Here is a 25,281-nt window from a genome sequence, read left to right on the forward strand (position 1 = left end):
CAGTATATACATGACGCAATATGAAAAGAAATCACTAGATATCCCTAGAGTTCCTATATATAATTCTAGATTCTCTAGATATCTCTAGATATATAAGCTCTAGATGACATTGTGCTGGCAATCTATATATCATATAATCAAAGATTTAAACTATGGGCCTAGTTTACATCGAGCACTTGATATGCGTATCAAGTAGTGAATTTGAGCTGATCAGCCAATGGCCTAGTTTACACCGAGCATTTGATACGCGTATCAAATAGTAAATAACTAATAAGTTGGTTCAGTTATTGGCTGATCAGCTGAAATTCATTACTTGATACGCGCATCAAGTGCTCGATGGCTGGATTCCGTAACAGTGGGTCCACAATAGGTGATTTAAGCCCTAAGCCTTAAGAAATTGACCAATCACAGTCGAGTTTTCTCCTCATACTTGACTGCGATTGATCAATTTCTTAAGGCTTAGAGCCAGTTTCACCAACATCGGTTAACTTTAACCTCCAGTTAAACTATATGTTTGTCTCTTTTTAATGAACGTATCTGAAACGAGACAAAGATATAGTTTAACCGGAGGTTAAAGTTAACCGACGTTGGTGAAATTGGCCCTTAGGGCTTAAATCACCTATTGTGGACCCAGCGTAAAGCGCATATGCGCGCATTTATCTATAGTACACGTCACGTATATTATAGAAAATGCGTGCATATGCGCTTTACGGAATTCAGCTGATGTAAACTAGGCCAATAACTGGGACTCGATTCTTGAATTCACTTGCAAGAGAAACGTATACGCAAATTCGGCTCTTACAGAAAAGTTGCAAGTTGATTGGCTAAAAGCCATGCGATAGCCAATCAACTTGCAACTTTTCTGTAAGAGCCGAATTTGCGTATACGTTTCTCTTGCGAATGAATTCAAGAATCGAGTCCCTGAACCAATGTACTAGTTATTGGTCTAGTTTAACATCGTGAACTTGATACGCGTATCAAATAGTAAATAACTAGTACATTGGTTCAGTTATTGGCTGATCAGCTGAAATTCACTACTTGATATACGTATCAAGTGCTCGATGTAAACTAGGCCACTAGATGAGAGCCAATCAATTTATAGCTTGTCCATAAAAGCGAAACGTTGATTGGCTAGCGCGTCGCTTTTTGTCGCGTAGTAATCTGAGTCGCAAATTTCAGAACACACCTTTACATACCAGAGACAAATCAATAGAAGATTTAAATAGGACATTTGTGCGTTTATACGACACTGTGTCTTAAGTGCAACAGAACAATCGCAATTTATTTGATTTTAATATTATTTATCAAGTCAAATTATATATTTCCATTGAGAACTATATTAATGTCACTTGCAAATCTAATATGAGTTTAGTATTGCGCTTGACTAACGCAGTGAAGAGAGAATGTAGCTGTATTATATGAGCACTTCCGGCTTGTTCGAGAGCAGCAGATTTTACGCAGTTAGGTGAGGATCGTTTGATACAAGTTGATAGGATTATTTATACAACAACAAGACGCAAAATATTGGATCAGAACGGATTTATTGGTAATAACAATAGATTCTAAATTATATCTGATTGCAGATGGCAAATAGACGGCGAAATATATACGGATTGCGATTGAGAGCCTCGTAGCATTTCTCGATGCACATCAAGAATTCACGAACGAGCTGGTCGAATCATACGTACTCATTATCATAGGAAATGTTCCATTTCTTATGCATCACACAGCGTGAACATTTATTTACCATAAAACGGATTTAATTTTTAACAAATGTGAGTGTGGCCTTCCTATTTTCCAACAAAAAAAAAAAAAAGATAAAAGAATTCTGAAAGAAAAACGCGACAGACGATCGAGAGTAGCATAATTTCTGTCGAAAAAGTCCTGAGAAATTATTAAAGAAGCTTTATTTGACAGTTCAATCGCATAATTGATCGTCGTTAAATGATAAGTCCGATTTCGAGGTGAATCATGTCGAGAGTAGTGATGACGTAATCATATATGTATGTGACTCGATGTATCTGGCGCGATAAAAAAACTCGGAAAAATATCGCGTACAAGTGTCGATCTATAATTTCAAGAAAAAAAGGGATGATACGAGAACGAGTTTGTATTACAAAAGTGCAGAAAAAAAAAGTGTCAGTTCTCTCGTAAGTACGATACGAGTCCGCGGAAAAAGAACCTACGTTTCAGGATTTCCTATCGTCGTGTTACGTAAATAGAACGGAGCTACGTCATAGCTCATAGCGCGGAGACAGACGAGAGCCATTATTGGTCGCGTGACGAGGAGGGAGCGACTTTCGCAGCTCCGATTGGTCGGTCGCGTGGGTGGGGCATATGCGCAGGGCAGTTGCGCAGCGGATATTCGGGGCTAGTCCGACGAGTGAGAGAAGAACCGTTCGTCTCGTAGAAGGACTCGTATCTGCGCCTACATTTTTTTCAACATTTTTCGAACGAGCAACCATCCCAATTTCCGCCTCGAGCGTCAGCATTTCTAGCGAAAGATTACGAGATCATTGTAATTACGCAGTCATAATTCACGTAGGACGCAACCTAAGCGCGGATATCCTTGCGCGTTATCGCTCAATCCGGGTCGTCTCCGATTACATTATACAGCTCGATGAGAATCGCGTGGTACCATATGTTGTAAGCGAGGAATCGTAGGAGGGGGGGGGGGGTTTAATCACAAGGGACTGATAAATTGCACGCATTGAACTCTCGATATTTGGGGAAAAGAAAGCAGCCGTTTCGTTTCGTTTCGATTTGCCATCGTCTGTCTTGTAAATTCGTGCGAGTCTGAGAATTCGACAATATGGCGTGAAGAGTGCGTCGGTTTTCCGAGCCATTCGTATAGTCATCAAGTATTTTATATTTCATTGCAGATACGTGCGATGAACATATATCTGGTCCCGAAGATGCTCTGAAACGTCTTAAATTTCAACAAAATGGTGAGTCATACATATTTTTTTTATATATATAAATTGCAAGCTATCTGCGAATATTATGAGCAACGATGGCGCCACCTGGTACATTTTGGCGATTACGAGGGATCAATAACCTTTGTTCCTTTCGTGTGTGCGTGACCTCGTATTCTATTTTCGCTGTCACGTATCCGTATAATTACAACGTATGAGATTGTTCAATTTGCCGTTATTGCGTGTATATAATATTCTATGAATTTTCGTAATTGAATGGTAAATATATGATATGATTGATAAATATTGAGGAAATAATTATAAATGAAAACAGTTGAGAAAAGAAAAATTATGAATTTTATGCATGAATAGTCTATGTAAAATTTTTATATTTAATAATTAATACGTAGGAAATAATTTTTAAAATATATGGAATTCGAGAAAAATGGATTTTATTAATGTTCTTTTAATAATTTCTATATCTAGAGATATTTTTATTTAAATTTATTTACTTAATCTTGTCCAGATAGTCTGTATAATATTCAAGAAACTCATATACTTAGCAATTACTAGTGATGACTAATAGTCAAGTATCTAGTTATTCAGATATATTCCAAATATTCTAATTTTAGTATTTTTTATTTACTATAATATTTACTTATAATTTTTATTTACATCTGGTATATCAGTAATTTAATGCGCTATGTCACTATTAATTATATCAATTATATAATGATTAACAATATAGAATTTTTTTTATTTGAAGGACAAAATGCTCATAAAATTGTTTCTGTCTGAAGAACGTGAAGAATTTTTGTTAAGAATTTTACTTGGCGAGAGAGAAATTGAGCGATAAAGGCTGAATTTTATAAAATATATTCACAATATATTTCTTTTTTTATATTCAATCTCAATCTCAATAAATATGCTATACAATGTTTGTTTTATGTTTCATATTTCTTAAAAATAAGAGAAAAAAATTATATATTTTAAATAATTTTTTCTCTCTAAAAAGTCCTTAATTTTCAATATTTTTTTTCAATATTTTTTTCAAATTTGAAACTTGTTTTTAATTTTTTCTTCATAATCTGTGAACACAAATCACTAAGAAGCTCACAAATGTCAAAAAACTTAATTGTTAAAAAATTTATAAAATTTTCAGTAATAATTTATTAAATTTTTTAGAAATTTAATTTTAAAAAGTTTATTTACTAGTTTATTTAGAAAAAATATAATTTACTTTTCTAAATTTTAATAAAAAAGCCTTAAAAAATTAGAAAGTTTATAAGAAATCTTTTTTCAAAAATTTAAACACTATATATTTTTGTATTTTGTTTAATTTTCATGTTATTAAATTTTGTATTTATGAGCACAATTTATGTTTTTATATGATGATTTTGTATTAATAATGCTTTTTTTTCTTAAATTATATTTTCAGCCACGTATAGATCCACTATCCTTACTTAAATGCCTCAGCGTGTTGTTGGGTCCAACAGGAGGCATTAAGAGTAAAGAAGAAGTTCATCGCTTAGCTAATTTAATGACGAAGTTTTCTAAAAAACTTGTCTCAAAATGCATTTATATACAAATATTGAAAACTACTAATACGGATTTGCTTAGTCAGTAAGTACTTAAGTCTATTGAAATAATATTAAAATGGTTATTTTACTCTTCTTATTTATTAAAATGATTCTTTATTTTTTTTTACAAACATTTTATTTTATCGTTCTTTATGATATTAATACAACTGTATAAAAGTAATTTTATAAAAGAAATTTGTCGTTTGGCATGTTGAGACATACAAGTATATAGTAATTCGTATATTTGTATGTATGGAAAGAACACAGAACATGCAAGAGTAAATAAGAGGTTCAGAACCATTAGATGGTATTTATTATTGTGCCATTTTTACTGATACGAGCCTTACATCACTTTTTTTCTAAAACTTTTTTACAAGTATGGAAGTAGTTTTATACAGTATAAAAGTTATGCTTTCTGTGAAGTAGGAAATAAAGCAGAAAAATGAAATAGATAGAGAGAATTGAATAAACTAAATATGACTACAATAAGACTAAAACAAGACATTGGACTAGACAAGAATTGGACAATTAGGCAATTCATATTTCTAATGATATGAAACAGATCACAGTTCTAAAGACAATCAAGAGTTGTACAATTTGGTTCTTCGGATTTTCTTAATGATTGTTGAATCTTTTTAGCAGAATAATTTTATAAAACAAAATACTAGAAATATATATGCAATATATATAAATATATATAAAAAAATATTTTATTATTTAATTAATGTTTATATTAATTATTACAATACTTAATATCTGTGAAATATTTATTCATATGTATTCATAGGAGTAGTTTTAATGCTTAACTATTACAGATTATTCTCTTCAGAATACATACATTACTTTTATATAGCATTTTATGATAGAAATTGAAATTAAAAATAGAATAATAGGAGATAGTATAATTTTATTATTTACAATAGTATAATTATGCTATCTTATCTTTTATTATTCTTTACAATAATAAATATTTTACATTTTATAATTCGTATTTTTGCAGATTTATGAGTGCTGGAGGATGGAATCTTATTCACACATGGCTCACTGATGGCATTCTTGCCAAGAATTGGGCCCTTATTCAAGAACTCCTAGAACTTCTGCTACTCTGTCCAGTAGATATTGAAAGATTGAAGAGTAACAATTGTCCAAAGCTGATCAAAGGCTTGTCAAAAGAAGGCAGTCATCAGGGTGTACGAACATTGGCCACTCGACTTGTGGAACAGTGGCTAAAAATTGTGAAAGGAGAAGCAGCGCCGAATTCGGTACCAGCCCAAATCATGACGGTTCCAGTGCAATCGAATGCTACTGCAGGACAAATCGCAGTTATTCCTTCGTCGCAGCAACATTATTTATTAAATTCTCAAACTCTTGAAATTACTGAAAATGCAACTGTTCATGTTCAAGATTTCAAGCTTGCACAATCATCTACTGCGAGTACTCCAGTAAATCAGATTCAGCAAGATCAAGAGAAGCAGCAACAAGAAAGATTACAGTCGCAAACGATACAAATTGTTGGCAAGGGCCAGCAAACGACGCAACAACAAAGTAAAAAACAGTCCTTTGTTGTTGTAACAACGTCTTCGCAGTCAGTTCCTGTTTACAAGATTACCATTCGTGATGGTAATCAAGTCCTCGCCAAGGTGGAGACGGATGTCACGAATATAAATAGTGTTTTAACCAAATCTGGTACAAATGCAGAAGTAGTTATAAATACTGTGGACGCTACGCTTCCTGTTTCACAGGAAACAAAGCAAGAAACAGAGGATGTAGAAGAGACGGGACAAAGTGGCAGTGTGACTAGTGGTCAAGACGAAACAGTAGACATTGGACAATCAGACAATTCAGGACATGTTCCTAGTGATGTGAAACAAACTATAGTTAGTTCTAAAGACAATCAAGATATCGAAGGTGCTAAAAGTAGAGATAATAAAGACTCTAAGGATATTATTGTTAGTAGTGATAGCAGTAAATCTAGTGACAAGGAAAATAGGGACTTTCATAAAAAAGATGATAAGAAGTCTAATTCTGACAAGAAAAGCAGTACTCATCACAGTTCGTCTTCATCGTCTAAAAGTTCTTCTAAGCACAGCGCAAGTTCCAGTACACATCGTAGCAGCTCAACGTCTCACAAATCGAGTAGTCACCGTTCTGGTTCCAGTAGTAATAGTTCTAAAAGCTCCAGCAAAGATAAGTCTTCCAAGGACAAGCATCACTCTAGCTCATCCAGTAAGCACAGTTCAAGTAAGAATAAATCTGAGCGTGACAAAGAACGAGAGAAGGAAAAGCAGAAGAAAGATCAAGCGGAGAAGGATAAAGCGACTTTGGAAAAAGTGCAAGGTCAAGCGTTGAGTTCCAAATTGGGCAAAATACCGAAGAAACGAACGGAGGACGATACAAACGATAGAAAGTCTTCGACTGAGTCGCGAGATGGCACGAAGGAAAATAAAGAGAAAATAGATGGTAGTAAAAAAGACACGGTTTCAAAGCTCACTACCGACAAGAAAAATATATCCATTTCTATTGAGAATAGGAAAAATAGTCCAGACTCTACGGCACGGCCGAAAACGGTGAAGACATTTAATTCAAAGTTTAGATCCACGGGACTAGAGGAAGAAGTAAAACCACCACCACCGAGATCGAAGAAACCAAATCCTGCCGTTGATAAGAAGGTTCTACCTCCGAAATTTCCCTTGAAGAGGCCATCGCCATTGAGAGAAACCATTCCAATAGTGGAAAAACGGGTGAAACTGTCACTAGATTCGCCAACAACACCACCAAGCGATGAAAAGAAGGGAGGGATTAAACTGATACCACCAAAACCAAAACGTAAGTATATTGATTCTCTGTTACAAATTATGTACGAAATTTCTTTGTTAATACAGATCTCTATTATATCTCTATTATATTTAATTTTCTCTAACTGGTACTTTTTTAATCTAGATATAAACGTTACGCTAATGTCCTTAGATAAAGCAGTCTATAATTTTAGTCAAAAATTATACTATGTGTACTAAGACTAAGTTAATCAAATTTTTTACATGATAATTTACATAAAAATTTAAAACATAATTGAGAAAAATTAAACTTTTAGAGAAATCTTTATATTTAATGTATAAATGCAATTTTAAAAGAACATTATGTTAACATAAAGCTATATTTGTAAAAAGAGAATACAAATATTCTAACAAAAAAAGAAATAGTTTAAATTTATAATTTAAAATACTTATAATTTAATAAAATAATAAATTTCGAAATTTAGAATATTTATATGTATCTTTTTAAACATGCGTATACGTATGTATTTTTTTCAAGTTATAGAATAGACTTAAACACCTACATATACATATATAATTGTTTTTATTTGTAAAACTTACTCTCAGCTAAAGTAATTTAAGTAATTACTAATATTTAAATCATTATGTATTTGTTTTGTAACACTTTTATATTTTTTCAAAAATTTTATTACAGTCTTTAGTATACATACGTGCATTATTGTTATTATTATTATTATTTTATTATTATATATTTTTTATAATATTATGCAATATGGTTTTTCTGTTCTATATTATTTTTCTATACAAGCTCTAAATCTTATTTTTTGGTGGAATATAATGACTAAACAAATGACTGCTTAAGCTTTGTACATTGGCATGCTGCATTATATATAACTAACTCTGTAATATTGAGTTTGCAGATGGATGTTACCGGAGGATATGCGAGCTGATCCGATATTTAATGCGATATCTTTATGTATCGCGAATGTTATCGATAGTCTCAATGACTTTTTGGTGTTGTCACATCAAACATTTATTTTTGCCTATGTACTTTAAACTTATTGTTTCTTCCAGGCAATATCCCGTAGTATAATACCTCTTAATAGTACATCCTCCCTACTTCCCCCAAAAAATTATTATTAGCATCTTGTAGAAGATATAATAAGCCGTGTAACGATTTATTCATCGTGCTGCATGGAGAATTAGCAGCTCTTGTACGGATCATCCGTCTACGAAAATTAACATCTCTCGTTAGAAGAACGAAGCCATTAGGATCTGCAATCAACTACGAACTTTTTCGTATATTAAGAATCTTCGATAGCAGGTAATCTTCGATAAAGTATTCATTACAACGCGTGAATCGCGATTTTTTTAATATTCGACGAAAGTATTTTATATATATATATATATATATATATATATATATATATACATATATATACATATATATAGTTAATCGTTTCAAAGTAAAAAAAAAACCGCATAGGTTCTTGTTGAACAAAGATAGTTGAAACGTGTCAAAAAGTGTTCTATCGATATTTATTGATAGCGGGCACGTGTCCTTAATCTTCGATATTAGTGATACAACGATTATGAAGCCATCATTACAGGAATATTTCTAATCTCTAACTAGGTAAGGCAACAAAGTCTTGTCTATTCATACTCTTTTTCCCTTGTACATGTATATATCCTATTTAAACATTTAAATAAATTTATCAGAAATCTGGAATACTTAACTCTTGGGTTTCTGCTATACTACATATCTTGCTCGCTGTTAAATCGCTTTTAAGACAAAATAATATCGTATATACATCGTGAGCCCATCCAGATTTCCATCCTCTCGATTTTTAATATTAAAACATGTACAACATGCAAATTGATTAATTAGTTTCAGTAATTCTGAAATTCACTCTTCAAAGTTAAGTTTAAATGAGAATAGAAAACTTGATATTTCTTTTATTAATATTGAAACAATCGCATCGATTTGACATCGATTCAAAAATTTGTTGCCAATAAAATATGAATACACATTCAAGGCCTGTAGATAAAATGAAATTTTCATTCATTACATGACTTTTCGTACGTACATGAAATGTTTGCGTATTTATCAGAGAGAATTGAAATTTGTGTGGGGCAAATTATTTCACCTTTAATAGAAAAAAAGAGAGAAAGGGAAAGAGCGAACGAGAGAGAGAGAAAGGGGGAGAGAAAGAGAGAGGGTGAAAGAAATAGTAACAAAAAAAAAAAAAAAAAAAGGTTAGCGACAAATTAGAGAAAATATTGTGAGAATACATGTATTCTAACACATTGAACGATGCGTGGAGATTCTACGGATTGAAAGTAGCACTGAAAGTGCACGAATTCTGAAGCTGCATATCCGACATCTTCGAGCAAGAAGGGACTTTAGGACCAGCAGGCCCCCTTTACAACGAGTTTCGTCGGCTTGGTGAAGAGATCCTTCTTCCTTGCCAATAATTATGTTAGATAATTGAAACGAGAAACAGATAAAGAAAAAGCTAGGTACTAGAAAACTGCTAGCTAGGGTCGAAAAAATAAAATGAGAAAGAGACTAGTTGTGCTAAACTTTGGAGCTTGAGCGCAATTAAATATAATTTTTTTTTATTTTATTACAATACGTAAAATTCTATAAAATTGTTAAAATATTAATTACAAAATTCTCCAAATAGCAATAAAATTATCATAACGTTAACAATAATAATGGCACTTGTCTTGGAAGAAAAAAAATATATGCATATGTATTCTGTATGTGTGTAGATATGTATATATTGTTGGATATAATTATATATTGTATATATATATATAATTAATGCTCTAACAATATCATGAAAACATTAATCGTCCCAAGTGAATCGGAAACTCGTTTTGCGAACAAATTATTACATTCATAATTTCTATGTGCTCTTGCTAGAAATTTTGGTGCAACAGAGTCCCGTACGAATAATCGCGTTTATTTAAAGAAACCTTCGAAAGATTACATAAGATTTTGCAAAAATTTAGATTAAAAAAAAGAATGGGAACAAACAAAATCTGTAAATCGAATTCGTTTTCGATGTGTTCGACACGTGCGCGTGCAACCGGAGAGAATTGCAAGTCGCGCGATACACGCAGGGGCCGATGTTTTTGCGACTGTTTTACGTCGACGCACGTGTTTCGTTGCCCATATGACTGCCGCAGTCGGGGTAGCGCGCTTCTACCGACACTATTAACCGTTCGACGCACATCAACCCGCGACACACTCACACACTTGATATCTATTTTGCGCGGCATTCATGTCGCGAAATTTACCCAATATTTTTACGAGAATGAAAAATTTTCTATCTGAATATATGCAAATGTATACGCGTGATATTTAATTACATTGGTTTCATAATTATCACGGTTTTTACACGATTCCAAACCGTGCAAAATAACATAGTTGAAAGATACATATATGCAAACTTTACGTATATATAGATATTTTATAATATAATTAATTAAATTTATAATACAAAACCTCTAGATGATTCCTGGATAGATTGATTTAATAATTTTCTTTCCTGCATTTGAAAGCTTGTGCACGAATGATAAACAAATGTTTTAATTCTAAAAAGCACGTGTATTAAAATTTCCAAAAATTTTTCTAATTTATATTGAATTAGAACGTCGAATGTTATTAAATTATATTGACTTAATAAAATTTATTCACACATAATTTAGGACAGTAATATTATATATTTTCAATTTTGCAAAAAAATAACATTTTTTTGTGTTTAAATACATGCTCGAAATTATTTATATAAATTTATTTTTCTAATTCTAACGAATTTCAAATTAATCTACTTAAATAATTCTAAAACGCAAAATATTTGTATATAATCAGGTAGAATATTGTTATCCTTTTACATTTCAATATATTTCGTATTGTGACTTATACTGTGACTTAACATTAATAAACAAACAATAACACATGAATAATAAATCATCTAATGATAAATATATTTCCAAACGGCTGTCTTATTTAACATATATCAGTTGACAATATATTCAATATAATCTAAAGTTGCTATTTGAAATGCACGTTGAAATTTATTTTTGAAATTTGATAAAACTTTTATCAAGAAATTTATAGCTGATAAAATATTTGTATAATATTGCGCTATTATTTTATAAAATATATTAATTATTATTCTCTCCCGTGCAATATACAAATAATATTGTTTCGAATTTATTTTTAAATACTGCAAAGCCTTCATCGCGTGTGTGATTGCAATCTGTAAACAGATTATCTCTAGAATATATATTAATCGTAACTTATTAAAGTAAATTTATTTTGTATTGTCATGTCTATCTATACATATACATTTTTATGAATTATAATTATTGAACAAATAAGATGTTAAGTGTTTGTACATTTTATTATTAAGTTAATTATATATATATATATATATATATATATATATATATATGTGTGTGAGAAAAAGAGTAATAATTAAATAGTAATAACTTAAAAGAGTGATAATTTATTTTTAATGTGTATATGTATTATTATATACATGAAAATCTTGTCAATTTCTTTTTTCGGGAGATTATAATAATTATAATAAACTCGTTATATGTTGTTGTATACATGTGTACATATAAGTCAATAATTTTGTCAAGTCAGTAGCTTTGTAAATTTGTCATTAACGAAATTGCACATAAATTTATACTTGCTAAATTCAAACTCTTAGAAAATCAATGTCGTATAGTTAAATAATTTTTGATATAACGTAAATATGCATTAAAAATTAAGAGTGAAGAACACATCAAAAACAATTTGATGCGCTATATTATTAAAAGTCGCAAAAAATTATTTGTTCTGAGAATAGATATCGTTTTTTTTTCTTATCATAGATCATTTCTCTGTAGAAATAAAAAATGAATAATGCAACCCATATATTCTTCCTCAATTTTTGAAAAATTTATTTTTATCGAGTTTATTACGTCAGCGTTGTCAGAATATGACTTAAACAGTTTTTAATATTAAAATATCTATCTGTTATTCAGATTTATGGATATAGTCGGATACTTATAGTATCCAAATATTGACAACATTCTTTTTTATATAATATCCTATAAGCTTAAAGAAGCTTGAAAAATAGCTATTTTTAGTATGAATTATATTTTGTTTGTAATCTGTTATGAATTAAAATATTTCCGTATTATTTTAGGATGGGACTGCAGTTCTATATGATAAGGGGCACGATGAATGGTGATAATAAGTTTTCTATTGATTACTAAATAGATTTGTAAATTATTTTTAGAACTATTAATTGTGCACATTTTAAGGAATGGCGATATTTTTTAAATTATTATATTTAAATAATAATATTCTTCTGTCTATTTTTTTCTCGCGCGTGTTGCATTCTCATATCGTAAAAGTACTCACTTATACAAAGATCATCAAAATTTTATTTGGCATTAAAATAATTTGAGTCTTTTGTTTGCATAACAAATAAATGTGTAATTTGTATACATTTGTCTTATAATGTTATAATACAATTTGTACACATTTATATATAATTATAATTTTTTTTATTTTTTAGCCTATAATTATTTTTATTTTTCGGCCCTATAATTATTTTATACAGAAATATACACAATTACAACTTTGTTATCTATTTCATATAATTCTTATACAATAATGGAATAAAGCTAAAGATTATACACACACACATATATACATATATATACACTTGAAAAAAAAAAATATTTGAAATAATGCATATAATATTTATCTTCTCGATATTGTAATTATAGAAATATATTTGTATGTAAAAGCACAATATAAACTTAATTTTAAAAAATTTTTTATGTATATTGTAATATGTTAAATTAGCTTATAGAAATATACTTTACAGCTTAAACGTACATATATTGACATTTTAGAAGATGACTAGTTTATTTATTGATATATTGAAAATATTTGTTCGTACATAATTAATATTATTCGCTTTTTCTTTATTCCATTACTTTATTATTATATATAACATAAAAGTAATCTTGAATATATTATTCAAAATATAATAAAATTAAAATTTGCTGTCTAGAAAGACACATTCATTTTTTCTCACAAATAAGTATTAAATGTTAAAACATTATAGAGAATAATTTATTAATCAATAATTTATGTTTCCAAAAGATATAAACTTAATACATAGTATTAATAATTAGTTGTATATAATTATATCGGTTAATTAATTTTTTTAAACCGTTTTTATTTACATTTATATCACACTTACATATATCTTTCTTGCAGCCTATATAAACTCTGTTATTTAAATAACATTAAATTACTATCATTATCAACAAATATTTTTAGTTTATATTATTTCATTATTCTTTAATTATTTTTAAATTATTATATGCTATAATTTACAGGGTAGAACAATGTAGTAAACTTCTTTAAAATTTATTAGCTTAAATTTGAATTTTTTTTATTACAGGATATATTGAACACAAAATTAACACTGAGTTTATTCTGGCAGGCGAATTATCGAATTATTATGGAAGATATTCATGTTTACTGCTGTAAGAAGCTTACTTTTTACTTGCAGCTATTGAAAAATTAAGACATTTTTCAGATATTTTCCAGATCCATACTGATTACCAATAAAATAATCGACGAATTATCTCACGATGTTGCTATTATTAACAATCTTTATGTGACAATATCTATTTAAGTCATTTATTTGTTTATTTACAGAACGGATCGAAAGTTTGCGAAACGAGATTACTACTTATAAATATAATGTAAACCTTAACATAAATATATTTAACAATTATATAGAGCATGTTTTCTAATTTCTGAGCATAAATTTTAGGAATAAATTCAGCGCGCAAATATAATGTAAAAATAGTTTATAGGAATATATTATTGAAAAATACCATTCAGAATCATTGTTAAAATCATCAAAAAATATAAGAATTTATTATTTAATAACAAGAATAAATGTAATTCAGAAAAATTAGATAAAAAATCAATTACGTACGTCAATTTTTATTATTTTTGCGCGCTGAATATATTTGCAAAGTTATGTCTATAGTGAAAGAAATATTTTATTTATAAATATCTAGGACATAATGAAACATATCGTCGTTTTCCAGAGAGTCATCATTTTCTCCGAAATTATTTTTAAGAAATTCTATCAACTCTGCTATTCTTTTTTGTTAGATTTTTCTAAAATCTTAATAATTTATTCGATATTAACGTTATAAAAACACATCTAATCTTACTAACATTTTTTAATTACAGATATATATATATATATATTTAAATAATATGTCATGTGTCTATATATAATGCAGCATATCTTGAAATATTATTATTTATGAAAATTGTTTTAATTTATTTTTTACTCTGTTGTTGCTATTGTATTATTCGTAAATAGTGCTCAAAATGCTCAAAATGCTCAAAATTTTTGTTCTCAGCGATGGTGCTACAAGAGAGTGACATGTTCATGGATGCTCTCACAGCATCTACCAAAAGCAAAGAACCGAGGAAACGTAAGCGTAGGACTTCTATCACGAAAGACGGATCTTCGGAAGCTAAGAAACAAGAAATCGCTAACACTGATAATTGCGAGAGCACACCACCACCTGCTTCGCCCACAAATATCGAAGAGAAATCTCCAGTAGCCCTCAAACCTAATTTCAAAGTAAATATATATATATATATATATATATATTAAATAATATATATGCTCAGGATGTTGCTGCAAGAAAAAAAAATCAAATTAATCAGTATTATATTCTAATTTAAGATTTATTTGTTTTGGTGTATTTTATAAGACATAAATGCTCCAATTCAATTAAATTTTGATAAGTGATTGATGAGATAATTTTTTAATTATTTTAAACTCTAAGCTTTAATTTAAAAGTATGCTAAAGCAGAGAATTTCGACTTGATTTTATTTTTTTATTTAAAAATAGATTTCTTATATGTGAAACATAATTAATAATAAATATTATTGTAAAACTTGTTTTTTATAGTTCTATCAAGATACGCTGGAAATTGAAGAAGACAAAGATGAAAGAGAAAAAGAAAATAGCGAAGAAGATTCGAAAAAAGATAAAGATGACTTGAAGGTGCTTGATGACGAAAAGGATAATAGAGATGATGATGATAGCAGAAGTAACAGTAAGTATCAAGGAAGCAAGAGAGAGATAAGCTAATTTGCTTTTGAAAAACGTTTCTGAAAAAAGTTGTGTGTGTATAAAGTATATAAATAATTATAAACTCAAGTATATGCGTTTGCTTATTTTATTTATATAATGCTTTAATATATTATTATTAATGCAATTTTATTTACAAATTTATATACATATATATCATCATGTTGAAGTAAAAATTAATTTTTCCTATATAATATATTTATAATAATGTATTCAATAATTTATTAAATTATTAATTATAATTATAATAATTATAATAATATATTAATTATAATAATTATAATAATATATTTAAGTAATATATTTATTTATTTATCTCTTTCATAGCACCGACACCTGAGGAAGATGTGGAAGATATAAAAGATTCGGACTCGCCAGAAGATGCGTCTTCAGTGATTTCATTGAAGAAGGATAACACTAGTCCTTATCCTGAAATACGATATGTAGATGGACTTAAAAGTGTTTTGTTACTTCAGAAACGTAAAGGACCGAAGAAGGTTTTAAAATGGAAGACAGATTTAGAATCCATACGTTACTTTGAATTGGATGAAACAGAGAGGGTTAATGTGACAAAAACATTCACCGACGCGAAACAGATGGAAAAGCAAAACGAAAGAGAAGCATTCCAAATGGCCAGAAAATTAAGTACGTACATATGTAATTATATTGTAATTATAATTTATTTTATATTGATAATTATTATGAAATATACATATCTATATCAAGTATACTTATTATATATATACTTGCAAATTATATTGTAATTATATATTTATTTCAAATATTCTAAGGAACTATTGAAGATATTGATATAATTTTTTAAATATTTTATCGAATAACTTTATTACATATTATGAAAGAATTCGCAATTCGAAAAAAGTTAATAAAATAGAATTTTTTTAAAATTTTAAATCTTTAATAGTTCCTTAGAAAATAATTATAAAGGGTTGAAAATGTTTATAGATGTGAACTTTTTTTTAAAATTTTATCAAATAAAATATGTATATATATATAAAATATGCACAACAATATTTTTTTTTATTATAGATACCGAGGATTTAATGGAAGAGAGAACAAGGTGGAAGCCTCTAATTCCTATTGATCAACCGCCTGCATTAGTAGATCCTGGCAAGGATAGTAAAGAGAAAGATATTCAATATGCTCGCGAGAAGGGCATTCTTCAAGCGCTTTACTTTAATCGAAGCATGTAAGTATACGTCAAATTTTGTAGTCAATATTATAGCATACCGAATTATCAACTTCATCGATGAACGTATTCGTCTAAACTACTTATATATTTCGCGATAATTAAATGAAATATATTTTTATTCTATAATATTATGTTCAAATAAACATAAGAATATTATATATAAAAAAAATGTAATATAAAATATATTTATGTATTATTTGAGTTTTTAGAAATTAATTAAATATTAGAGATAAAGGCAAAGTAAAAAAATCTCCTATCATATTATCGTCCAGAATGCATTATTGTGTTTAAATCTTCAAATTAATCGATAATTTTTAATTCCGTTTTTTGAATCGTAGGATTCCAGACTCCGCGGCTGAGCCCGACGAAGAACGGCATCATGTGATGACCGATCCTAAAATAATACCATTGGACGATCTCACGGGTAATAAGGAGAGCGAAAAGGATTTCACATCAGTACCATGGCCGGAACCTAAGCCACAACTGACGCCGCAACCGCCAACCGTGACAACGTTCCATTATCCCACGACATTCACGCATAATCAACAAACTATGATGACGCCTATGGGACCTCAATCGACGATGGGTCCGATACCACAGATGCCTCAACAGATGATGCCTCCATCTCATATGGCTCCGATGGCCCAGGAGATGCCGGGACCAACGATGCCGAGTGGTGGCGGTGGTGGTTGGAGAACGGGCGATGGCAAGGTTCTCGTACCGGATGTTGGAATGAATCCGATGGCGAATATGCCGGGTAATTTCAATCAGGGAATGGAAGCTGGCCCTATGGTTCCGCCAGGAATGATGGGACCGCCGCCTATGTACAATCAACAGCAAGAAGGCTACGGCATGATGTGTCCGGAAGATATGGGATTCAGCAATATGAATCCTAACTTTCAGGGACCGCCCGGACCGATGTACGGTCCAGGACCTAATTTTCCAGGTCCTAGAGGCGCCCCTATGCACACAAGAGGTAGAGGAGGCCCTGGTTGGGGATATCGCGGAGCCGGACCCCCAAGGGGCGGTTGGCGAGGCGGTGGTGGTGGTTGGCGAGGAAATGGTAAGCAGCCACCAGTATGCAGACAATTTTCGAAAAATGGCTATTGTCGGGTCGGTGATAAATGTCAGTATCTTCATCCTGGTGTGAACTGTCCGCCGTTTTAAAAGTGAAATTGAGAGTGATATTATTTAAATAATTGAATTGATCATTGATATGCGATTAAAAGAGTGTCTTCGATTAGGATAGATATCCGTGAGAGAGAAAAAAAAGTAGAGAGAAAGAATGGGGTCAGCGTTACAATGATAGACTGATTATTCTAATGATCTTTCTCCGGGATATTCGATGACGATTTGCTTAGAAAGCAGATACAAAAACATATGTGCAACTGATGCGCAAAATATAAAAAAAGTGATAATGTGCAATTTTCTTTTTCTTTTTTTTGTTTTGTAAGAATCCATTGCATGAATATATTGATAGAATTTCTCTATTTAATAATACTTGATGCGCTTGAAAGTTTTGTAAATATAAATGGCATTTCTCAACATAAGTATTTTACAGAAACATGTCGCAATATCGTGAGTGCTGTCAATTTTATTAATTAAATAATTATTAAAATTATTAATAATTTGTAATTTGACATCAAATTTTATATTAAATATTTTTACATCAAAATCATTACTTTTACTATCTGAAAGACATACACACATTAATATTACATATTAGAGACCTGCGGATATTCTAATCATATCCACGATTTTGGATAATCCATGAATGATTTGTATTGACAGCACTATGCGATATTGTCAAATATAAATGCGTTGTAAAATCGGATATGACCATGCTATGTTCGGCTGCTGGACAGCAGAACAAGATAACTCTAGATAACATTTCGAAAATATAGATTTTTTGCTAATATAATTTTATTTTTGGTTTTCAAATTAATTATATAATGACCTCCACACTTGTATTACTGTATACACGATTTTCTTTTTGTTTGTCTAGTGTCTTTGTTTGTATTTCCCATACGTGGCCACTGCCGAGATTACGGTTCTATATATTTTTTTCAGAATTCATGCGACTGGAAGAGAATCACAGAAAAAAATGAATTATTAATCTATGTGACTGCGTTAAGCGTCACATATGTTCTTGAAATTACATTGTCTGGTATCATCACTGCTTTGTGCTTAAAACAATAGATTTCTAAAATATAAAAGTGGTATTGATAATAAATAATATTCAATATAACGCTACATAATGGAACACCAAAAGTTTCAATGAGATAAACTCATACTTTTTGTCATAATAATTTCTATATGTGGATTATACTTGTAAATATATTTGCATAATATATATGTATAAAAAATAATAATTCTAATAATGACAGACTGTTAGACTTAGTTGGTATATAATGATAAAAATAGAACAGTAGTATTTAATAGAAATCGTACATGTCCTTTAAAAATAGGAAAAATTATAATCGATCTGATATTATTCGAACCAATTTTTCCAAGATATGTATAGAATCAGATAACACGTATCTTTATAATTCAACCTGTTATTGTAATATTGCAAGTTTTTTATTATGTAAGATAATATTGATTACATCTTTTTGTATATGATTGATCGTTACGTTTGTATATAACGTGTTGTATAAAAGCGTCGCTTAATGAAAATATACCCATTACAATTATTTTTTAAAAAATGGCCCAATAATTTTATGAATGCACGGCAAAATATCCTTAATCATGTACTTCTCATATAAATCTTTCTCAATATCTTTACTAAGTACTAAACTGTAGTTCATATTCCATCCAATTTATCTTTTTATCCTCCTGCTCAATTATTACATTTAAATGTAATTAAATTTAACTTTAATAAAGTAATTTATTTTTAACAAATTTATTTTTAACAAATAAATTATGAAATTCTATATAATCTATGTATCAATAAGTAATACAATAATTATTCTTCATTTATATTTTAAGGTGTTAAGAAAAAAAAGAACAATTTTTGAAGACATTTAAATATAATTCACAATGTGAAATACAAAACAAAAAATTGATGTTATAAAGATTAGTTGGACATAAGAGTAAATGTCTGGAATTGAGCAATAGAATGTACAAAAAATCTCTATAAACACCAATAACACTTTCTGCTACAAATATGAATTTATTTGAATTGTTGAGGTGGAGGTCCAAAGATACTACCACTCTGCTTACTTGCAGTCCTGGATGGTGCAAAGCCAAGCATCTTCTGGATATTCTAAAAATTAAAATGTATAAAAAAATATTACGTATAAGCTAGTACATGTGTGTGTGTATATATATCTAAAATAAAATTTACCTGTCTGATACTCATGGTACATAATATGTACAAAAATATAAAAGAGCATTCTGTATAATCATCACCCGGAAGATTTCTGTGTGATAAACCCTGTATCCAACTAATTGGAACAAATGGTAATCTGGCAACAATTCGTCCATCGAATATATTATTAAACATACTTAAAAGCGCCGTAAATGCAAATCCAATTGCAAACATAGATTTCATCTTGACAAGAGATAAATCACGATTGTTATTCTTTAGTCTTTCCTCTTCTCGTTCAATCTTTTTTTTCTGCTGCTTATCTAAAGAATCGCCATGTGCTTCTTTTCGTTTTTCCACTAATAAATGAAACAAAATTATATAGACAATTTTTGTAGGAATTAAATATGTATATATATGATTGTATGTGTGTACGTATATATTCTTGAGTATATAACAAAAGTATCTTGTAAACTCACGCTTTTTGCTCTGCTTTTCAACTTCGGCCTTTAATTTTTGATATTTTTCAGTTCTATACACCATTAACCATGTCAATCCTAAAAACAATAATATGCATCAAAGTAAATATATTAAAACAAAATAAATATTTTACATGCGTTTTCTTCCAAATCAATATATATTTATATATATATAAATTTGTATCGTTTTACCTTCGCCCAATAACGCCGTACATATGCTGATAAATACAATTAGAATAGTGTCAGCCCACATTTTTGCAAGAATAAATATTTTTATTTGTTATAGCTCATGTAATTCAATAATCAATCTTTAATAAAAAATTATCCTGATCAAGAATTAATCAAACATGATCACCCATCAAACTTTACGAGTCATTAGAAGCACTTTCGTTTCTTTTATTCTAAAGAAATCTCTATTCTAAATTTTCCTCTATTTCAAGGTAGCCAGAGTTCCTCTTCGTTCGTTCGAAAATCCTACTTGTAAGGTAAAGTAGTGTAAAATTGGCCAATCGGGATAAAGAGAAATTTTTGTCCTCATTGGTCAATTAGAAGGTTTATCCCACGAGTAGGATTTTTGAACGCACCTTAAATTATACCTCCCCCTTATAAATTTATATTGAGGACATCCTCCCTTGAATCTAAATTTAGATCTTGTTTTTTTTTTTTTTTTATTATTTTCTTATTACATGATCCATCTGATTTGACAGCTGACTTCCATCAGCGTATAATCGAATTCCCCTATTCTGAAATCAAGACTCGTTCTTTAATTTCTATTTTATTTACACGACAATAAATAATATACGAAATATTAATCTTTCTACTTTTACTCGCTTCCTTATTCTATGTACGCATGATTATATGACAAATATATAGTAGAAAAATCTGAAAAATAATGCAAAAGAAGGAGATTCTATAGTTTACCGAAGAGCTTCTCTATTCAGAATAGCGCGATTCAAAATAGAGGGATTCTATTGCATACATATATTGTTGTTTGTTGTGTGTTGATTACATTTCTCCCTTTCTTGCTCGCAATCTTGGTTATATTATATATTATATATATATATGGAGAAAGATATTATCTCTTATAATACATATTTATATCCTTTATTTATTAGACTCGTAAAATTTTTTACGAGCACTCTTGAATAAATCCAATATTTACTACTGTTATTTTTGTTTCTCGATTTTTACTTTGATTCTTTGCGATGGATCACTTCAAGACTCTATACCATCATCACCATCACAATTAGTGATATAGAAGAAGTCATTAAACCCCGTCGTTTTCCGTAGTGAAAACCCGACTCCTCAAGATAGTGAAAACGAAATCAACCGAAGATAATCTGGCAGCATGAGCAGAACGAAATAAGCAGTCTGCCCTTTGCCAATAAAAGAAGAACTGAACTGAACTGATTCTTTGCGAGATGTTTGCCAGAACACTGTGGACGACAAATGTTTTAAAACAGAGGAATATTTGTAAAAAGAATACAAAGGCACATGCTTTGAGTCAGTAAAGTGATGCTAAATAGCATACTGATTGTGAAAGATCTTGTCGCCATTAGTTTATTCAGTAAGGATTAATCTTAAGAAATCTGTATTTATTAAGACTTTCTTATTTAAATAAATATCACAAGCTCTGAAATTTATAATTGTTTTTTTATTTATATAAATATATCACAAAAAGATATTTTTTTTCATTCTATTTAATTCTAAATTTTGTTGAAATTAAATATATTATTTTTGTATCAATCTTTTCTTATACATATAATAATCTTTGAATTGTTTCGACAAATTCTATTGACTCTATTTTTATAGATTAGACAATTTATTTACATTAATAAAGAATTGACAACACAAAAGATATATGGACTAAATTGAAAGAAAAATTTTTGTTAATTCTTTTAAAATTAATTTGTTATTTTTTTTCTAGGTACAGATGATGTTTCTAGTGGTGAGGATATTAAACTGAGAGATTCTCATTTAATAATTATTTAAAAAATGGCTATTACTTCAAGATCCATAACATAATGACTGCTGTACAATTGTTTAAATCATTAAAGGAAAATATCTGAATGAAGGTGCACTTGTGCTTTGAAAATGATATTGATAAAAAATACCATAAGTCATTAAAATACAACAAAATGAATAGTAAGACAGTAAGACATGAAAATATATGCAAATGCAAAAATATTAAGGAAAATAAGCCGAATATTGGAGACACAATTGATAACACAGAGAAGAAATATACTCAAGAAATTGAGATAGTAGGCAATACATGTATTGACGAAAACAAGAACAATGTATTACATGCATCAAAAATTCAAAATATGATGAAGAAAATGGGGTACAAGCCAGGAAAAGGTCTTGGAAAAAATGACCAAGGTCGTATAGAACCGGTGAAAACTATTATTCAGCGTGGTCGAAGAGGACTTGGACATTACATACACAACACTAAGAGAAAAAAGTTGAATAATGGAGACGCAATTGAAAATATGAAGGAAGAAGAATGCGCACAAGAAATTGAGAAAGCAAACAATACACATATTGATGAAAACAAAAATAATGTATTACATGCATCAAAAATTCAAAGTATGATGAAGAAAATGGGATACAAGCCAGGAAAAGGTCTTGGAAAAAATGACCAAGGTCGTGTAGAGCCAGTGGAAACTATTATTCAGCATGGCCGAAAAGGATTTGGACATTACGTACAGAAGACTAATTGTAAGAGAAAAAAGTTGAATAATGGAGACGCAATTGAAAATATGAAGGAAGAAGTATGCACACAAGAAATTGAGATAGCAAACATCCATATTGATGAAAATAAAAACAATGAACTGCATACACCCAAGATTCAAAATATGATGAAGAAGATGGGATATAAGCCAGGGAAAGGTCTTGGAAAAAATGATCAAGGTCGTACAGAACCAGTGGAAGCAATTACCCAACATGGTCGAAGAGGATTCGGATTCATTACATGCCAAGCTTCAAAAAAAAAAGTTACAATTATTAAAAAGATTCAGATTGCACCTTCTTCCTTCAAAGACTGAGAATATATGTATTTTTTATGTAGGAAGTTTTTTATCGGAGACATGTAGAATTTGATCAAGATCGAATTCAGATCTGATTATTAGGCGATTACTTTGTCGTGAAATTATATAATAAATGAATTTATATATTAGAGATTATTATTATAATATTCTAGTCAATTTTTTTCTTGTTAGATTTTTCTTTATTCTAAATCAATTGTTTTTTTTTCTACAATAGGACTCTTTGTATTATTTTCTAATTATTCACTTTCATTTGCCATAAGATCACATTATAGTGAAAAGGTGAATAAAAAACCAACATTTTGTGTCTACATCATTAGAATCAAAATCGAAATAAAATATTAGAATTAAAAAAATGTTTGTTTTCAATAGTCCTAAAATAGAGAAAATTTATTGTAAATTTATCTGAATTGCCCTTCCTTCTTTTTCTAAAATGTTTGAATGTACATTAATTTAATTTTGTAGAAGAAAATGCAAATAAGTAATAAAAGTAAAAACAGACAATGTATAATCTTAAATTATCTAAAAAAATACTGTATGAGAAAACACCTGTATTTACATTTGTATTCTAAAACATACATGTAACATTAGACTCAGTGTTAGTTTTTATATTAGTCTTTTTATTTATTTATAACTTATATTCGGGATTTTTTGAAAAGTACATTTTTTAAAACATTAAATTATGAATATTACATATGTAAATATATATTCATATTTTTTCTTACTGTAGTAAAGACTATTGTAATTTCAAGTTTTTATTCTTTATCTTATATAAATATCGCAAAATATTCTTCATTTTGAAAGATATATTCTTATAAGCAATTATAAATGTCTATAGTGTGAGTAGAATGTTAATAATTATTTTGGACAACAAATAATGAAAATGAAGTATAAAATTACTTGTTAAATACTTGATAAAATTAATTAATAAAAAATGCATTGATATAAAATTTATTTCTTCTTATACAAACTTCAAAAAGAAATAAAAATGTTTGATCACTCATTGATTAAAAAATACGTAGAAACAATAATAATTAAAAGTTCAATTTTTATGTATTAATCAAGTGCTTGCATCCGTGTCACTATATTTTAATACATCTTGTGCCGATGTTGTATAAAGTGTCTACCAGCATGACGTTCCCACTTTTCATTTCTGTCATTATTACGACGATCCCAATGATGATTACGCCTACCATGATTTTGATGTTGATGCTGACGTGACCAGTCATGTCTTCGCGGTTTATTATACCAGGGATCAACAATTGGCGGTTTCTTTGGCTCCTGAATTTTAATCTTCATAAAATCACTGTCTTCTTCTGTGTAGCGATTTTTAAATTCCTCTTCACACTCTTCTACAAATTTCACTTGCTCGCTCGTCAAAGCAATATCTGCCATAATTCGATTTTAACAAGGACCTGTAATTAATTATCATTATATGTAAAAAAATAATAAATAATACAGATATAAATAATGCATATATGCGCGAGAAAATTGTCATAAAAAAAAAAAAAACTTACGGTTACATGAACATTAATTCCACGTGCATGGTTTAATCTCTTTTATTATATTTTCTATTGTTTTATTTCTTCATTGTGTGTAAATATAATATTTGTAAATATTTCTAACATGAAATGTGTAAATGCAGGTTAGATTCTTTAGAGATTGCACAGATGTTTCGGAGCATTGCATTAACCAATCAGAATAAAGAAATCTTTATTCATTTTGTTCTGATTGGTCAATCGAGTAAACTAGTATAGC

General features: G+C 29.3%; 4 protein-coding genes across 6 annotated transcripts; 2 read left to right on the plus strand and 2 right to left on the minus strand.

Moving 5' to 3' along the window:
* The first annotated feature begins 1,339 nt into the window (after positions 1-1,339).
* On the plus strand, positions 1,340-19,340 carry Pnuts (Phosphatase 1 nuclear targeting subunit). Of its 3 annotated transcripts, XM_083047362.1 has the most exons (10): positions 1,340-1,465; positions 1,584-1,775; positions 2,883-2,948; positions 4,354-4,538; positions 5,496-7,321; positions 14,740-14,966; positions 15,301-15,448; positions 15,811-16,128; positions 16,531-16,690; positions 17,032-19,340. In XM_083047362.1, the coding sequence occupies exons 3-10, from the start codon at positions 2,946-2,948 to the stop codon at positions 17,858-17,860; spliced, it is 3,696 nt and encodes a 1,231-aa protein (XP_082903488.1). In that variant the 5' UTR covers positions 1,340-1,465; positions 1,584-1,775; positions 2,883-2,945; the 3' UTR covers positions 17,861-19,340. The 3 variants fall into 3 exon arrangements, with proteins under 3 accessions (XP_082903488.1, XP_082903490.1, XP_082903489.1); XM_083047364.1 differs by lacking the exon at positions 1,584-1,775 and having other exon boundaries at positions 1,464-1,546; XM_083047363.1 differs by lacking the exons at positions 1,340-1,465; positions 1,584-1,775 and adding an exon at positions 1,784-2,518.
* On the minus strand, positions 19,282-20,878 carry LOC145941309 (calcium load-activated calcium channel). Its single transcript, XM_083047365.1, has 4 exons — positions 20,672-20,878; positions 20,480-20,557; positions 20,040-20,359; positions 19,282-19,958 (listed from the first exon to the last, which is right to left on the minus strand). The coding sequence occupies exons 1-4, from the start codon at positions 20,730-20,732 to the stop codon at positions 19,866-19,868; spliced, it is 552 nt and encodes a 183-aa protein (XP_082903491.1). The 5' UTR covers positions 20,733-20,878; the 3' UTR covers positions 19,282-19,865.
* Positions 20,879-21,593: 715 nt separating this feature from the next.
* Positions 21,594-23,888, plus strand: LOC145941959 (uncharacterized). The gene is made up of 2 exons (XM_083048392.1): positions 21,594-22,046; positions 22,407-23,888. The coding sequence occupies exon 2, from the start codon at positions 22,549-22,551 to the stop codon at positions 23,521-23,523; it is 975 nt and encodes a 324-aa protein (XP_082904518.1). The 5' UTR covers positions 21,594-22,046; positions 22,407-22,548; the 3' UTR covers positions 23,524-23,888.
* Positions 23,889-24,460: 572 nt separating this feature from the next.
* On the minus strand, positions 24,461-25,193 carry LOC145941756 (uncharacterized). The gene is made up of 2 exons (XM_083048035.1): positions 25,041-25,193; positions 24,461-24,938 (listed from the first exon to the last, which is right to left on the minus strand). The coding sequence occupies exon 2, from the start codon at positions 24,916-24,918 to the stop codon at positions 24,613-24,615; it is 306 nt and encodes a 101-aa protein (XP_082904161.1). The 5' UTR covers positions 24,919-24,938; positions 25,041-25,193; the 3' UTR covers positions 24,461-24,612.
* Positions 25,194-25,281: the final 88 nt, after the last annotated feature.

The sequence above is a fragment of the Prenolepis imparis genome, unplaced genomic scaffold (genome assembly GCF_030444845.1).
Source record: "Prenolepis imparis isolate NDT839.2.m4 unplaced genomic scaffold, iyPreImpa1.0 SCAF_10, whole genome shotgun sequence".
NCBI lineage: Eukaryota > Metazoa > Arthropoda > Insecta > Hymenoptera > Formicidae > Prenolepis > Prenolepis imparis.

Coding starts and splice junctions, on each gene's coding strand:
- Pnuts (XM_083047362.1), top strand. Junction 4,539..5,495: donor AATACGGATTTGCTTAGTCA/GTAAGTACTTAA, acceptor GTATTTTTGCAG/ATTTATGAGTGCTGGAGGAT. Junction 7,322..14,739: donor GATACCACCAAAACCAAAAC/GTAAGTATATTG, acceptor TTTTGTTCTCAG/CGATGGTGCTACAAGAGAGT.
- LOC145941309 (XM_083047365.1), bottom strand. CDS start 20,732: ATGTGGGCTGACACTATTCTAATTGTATTTATCAGCATATGTACGGCG. Junction 20,558..20,671: donor TACGGCGTTATTGGGCGAAG/GTAAAACGATAC, acceptor TATTGTTTTTAG/GATTGACATGGTTAATGGTG. Junction 20,360..20,479: donor TGAAAAGCAGAGCAAAAAGC/GTGAGTTTACAA, acceptor TTCATTTATTAG/TGGAAAAACGAAAAGAAGCA.
- LOC145941959 (XM_083048392.1), top strand. CDS start 22,549: ATGAAGGTGCACTTGTGCTTTGAAAATGATATTGATAAAAAATACCAT.
- LOC145941756 (XM_083048035.1), bottom strand. CDS start 24,918: ATGGCAGATATTGCTTTGACGAGCGAGCAAGTGAAATTTGTAGAAGAG.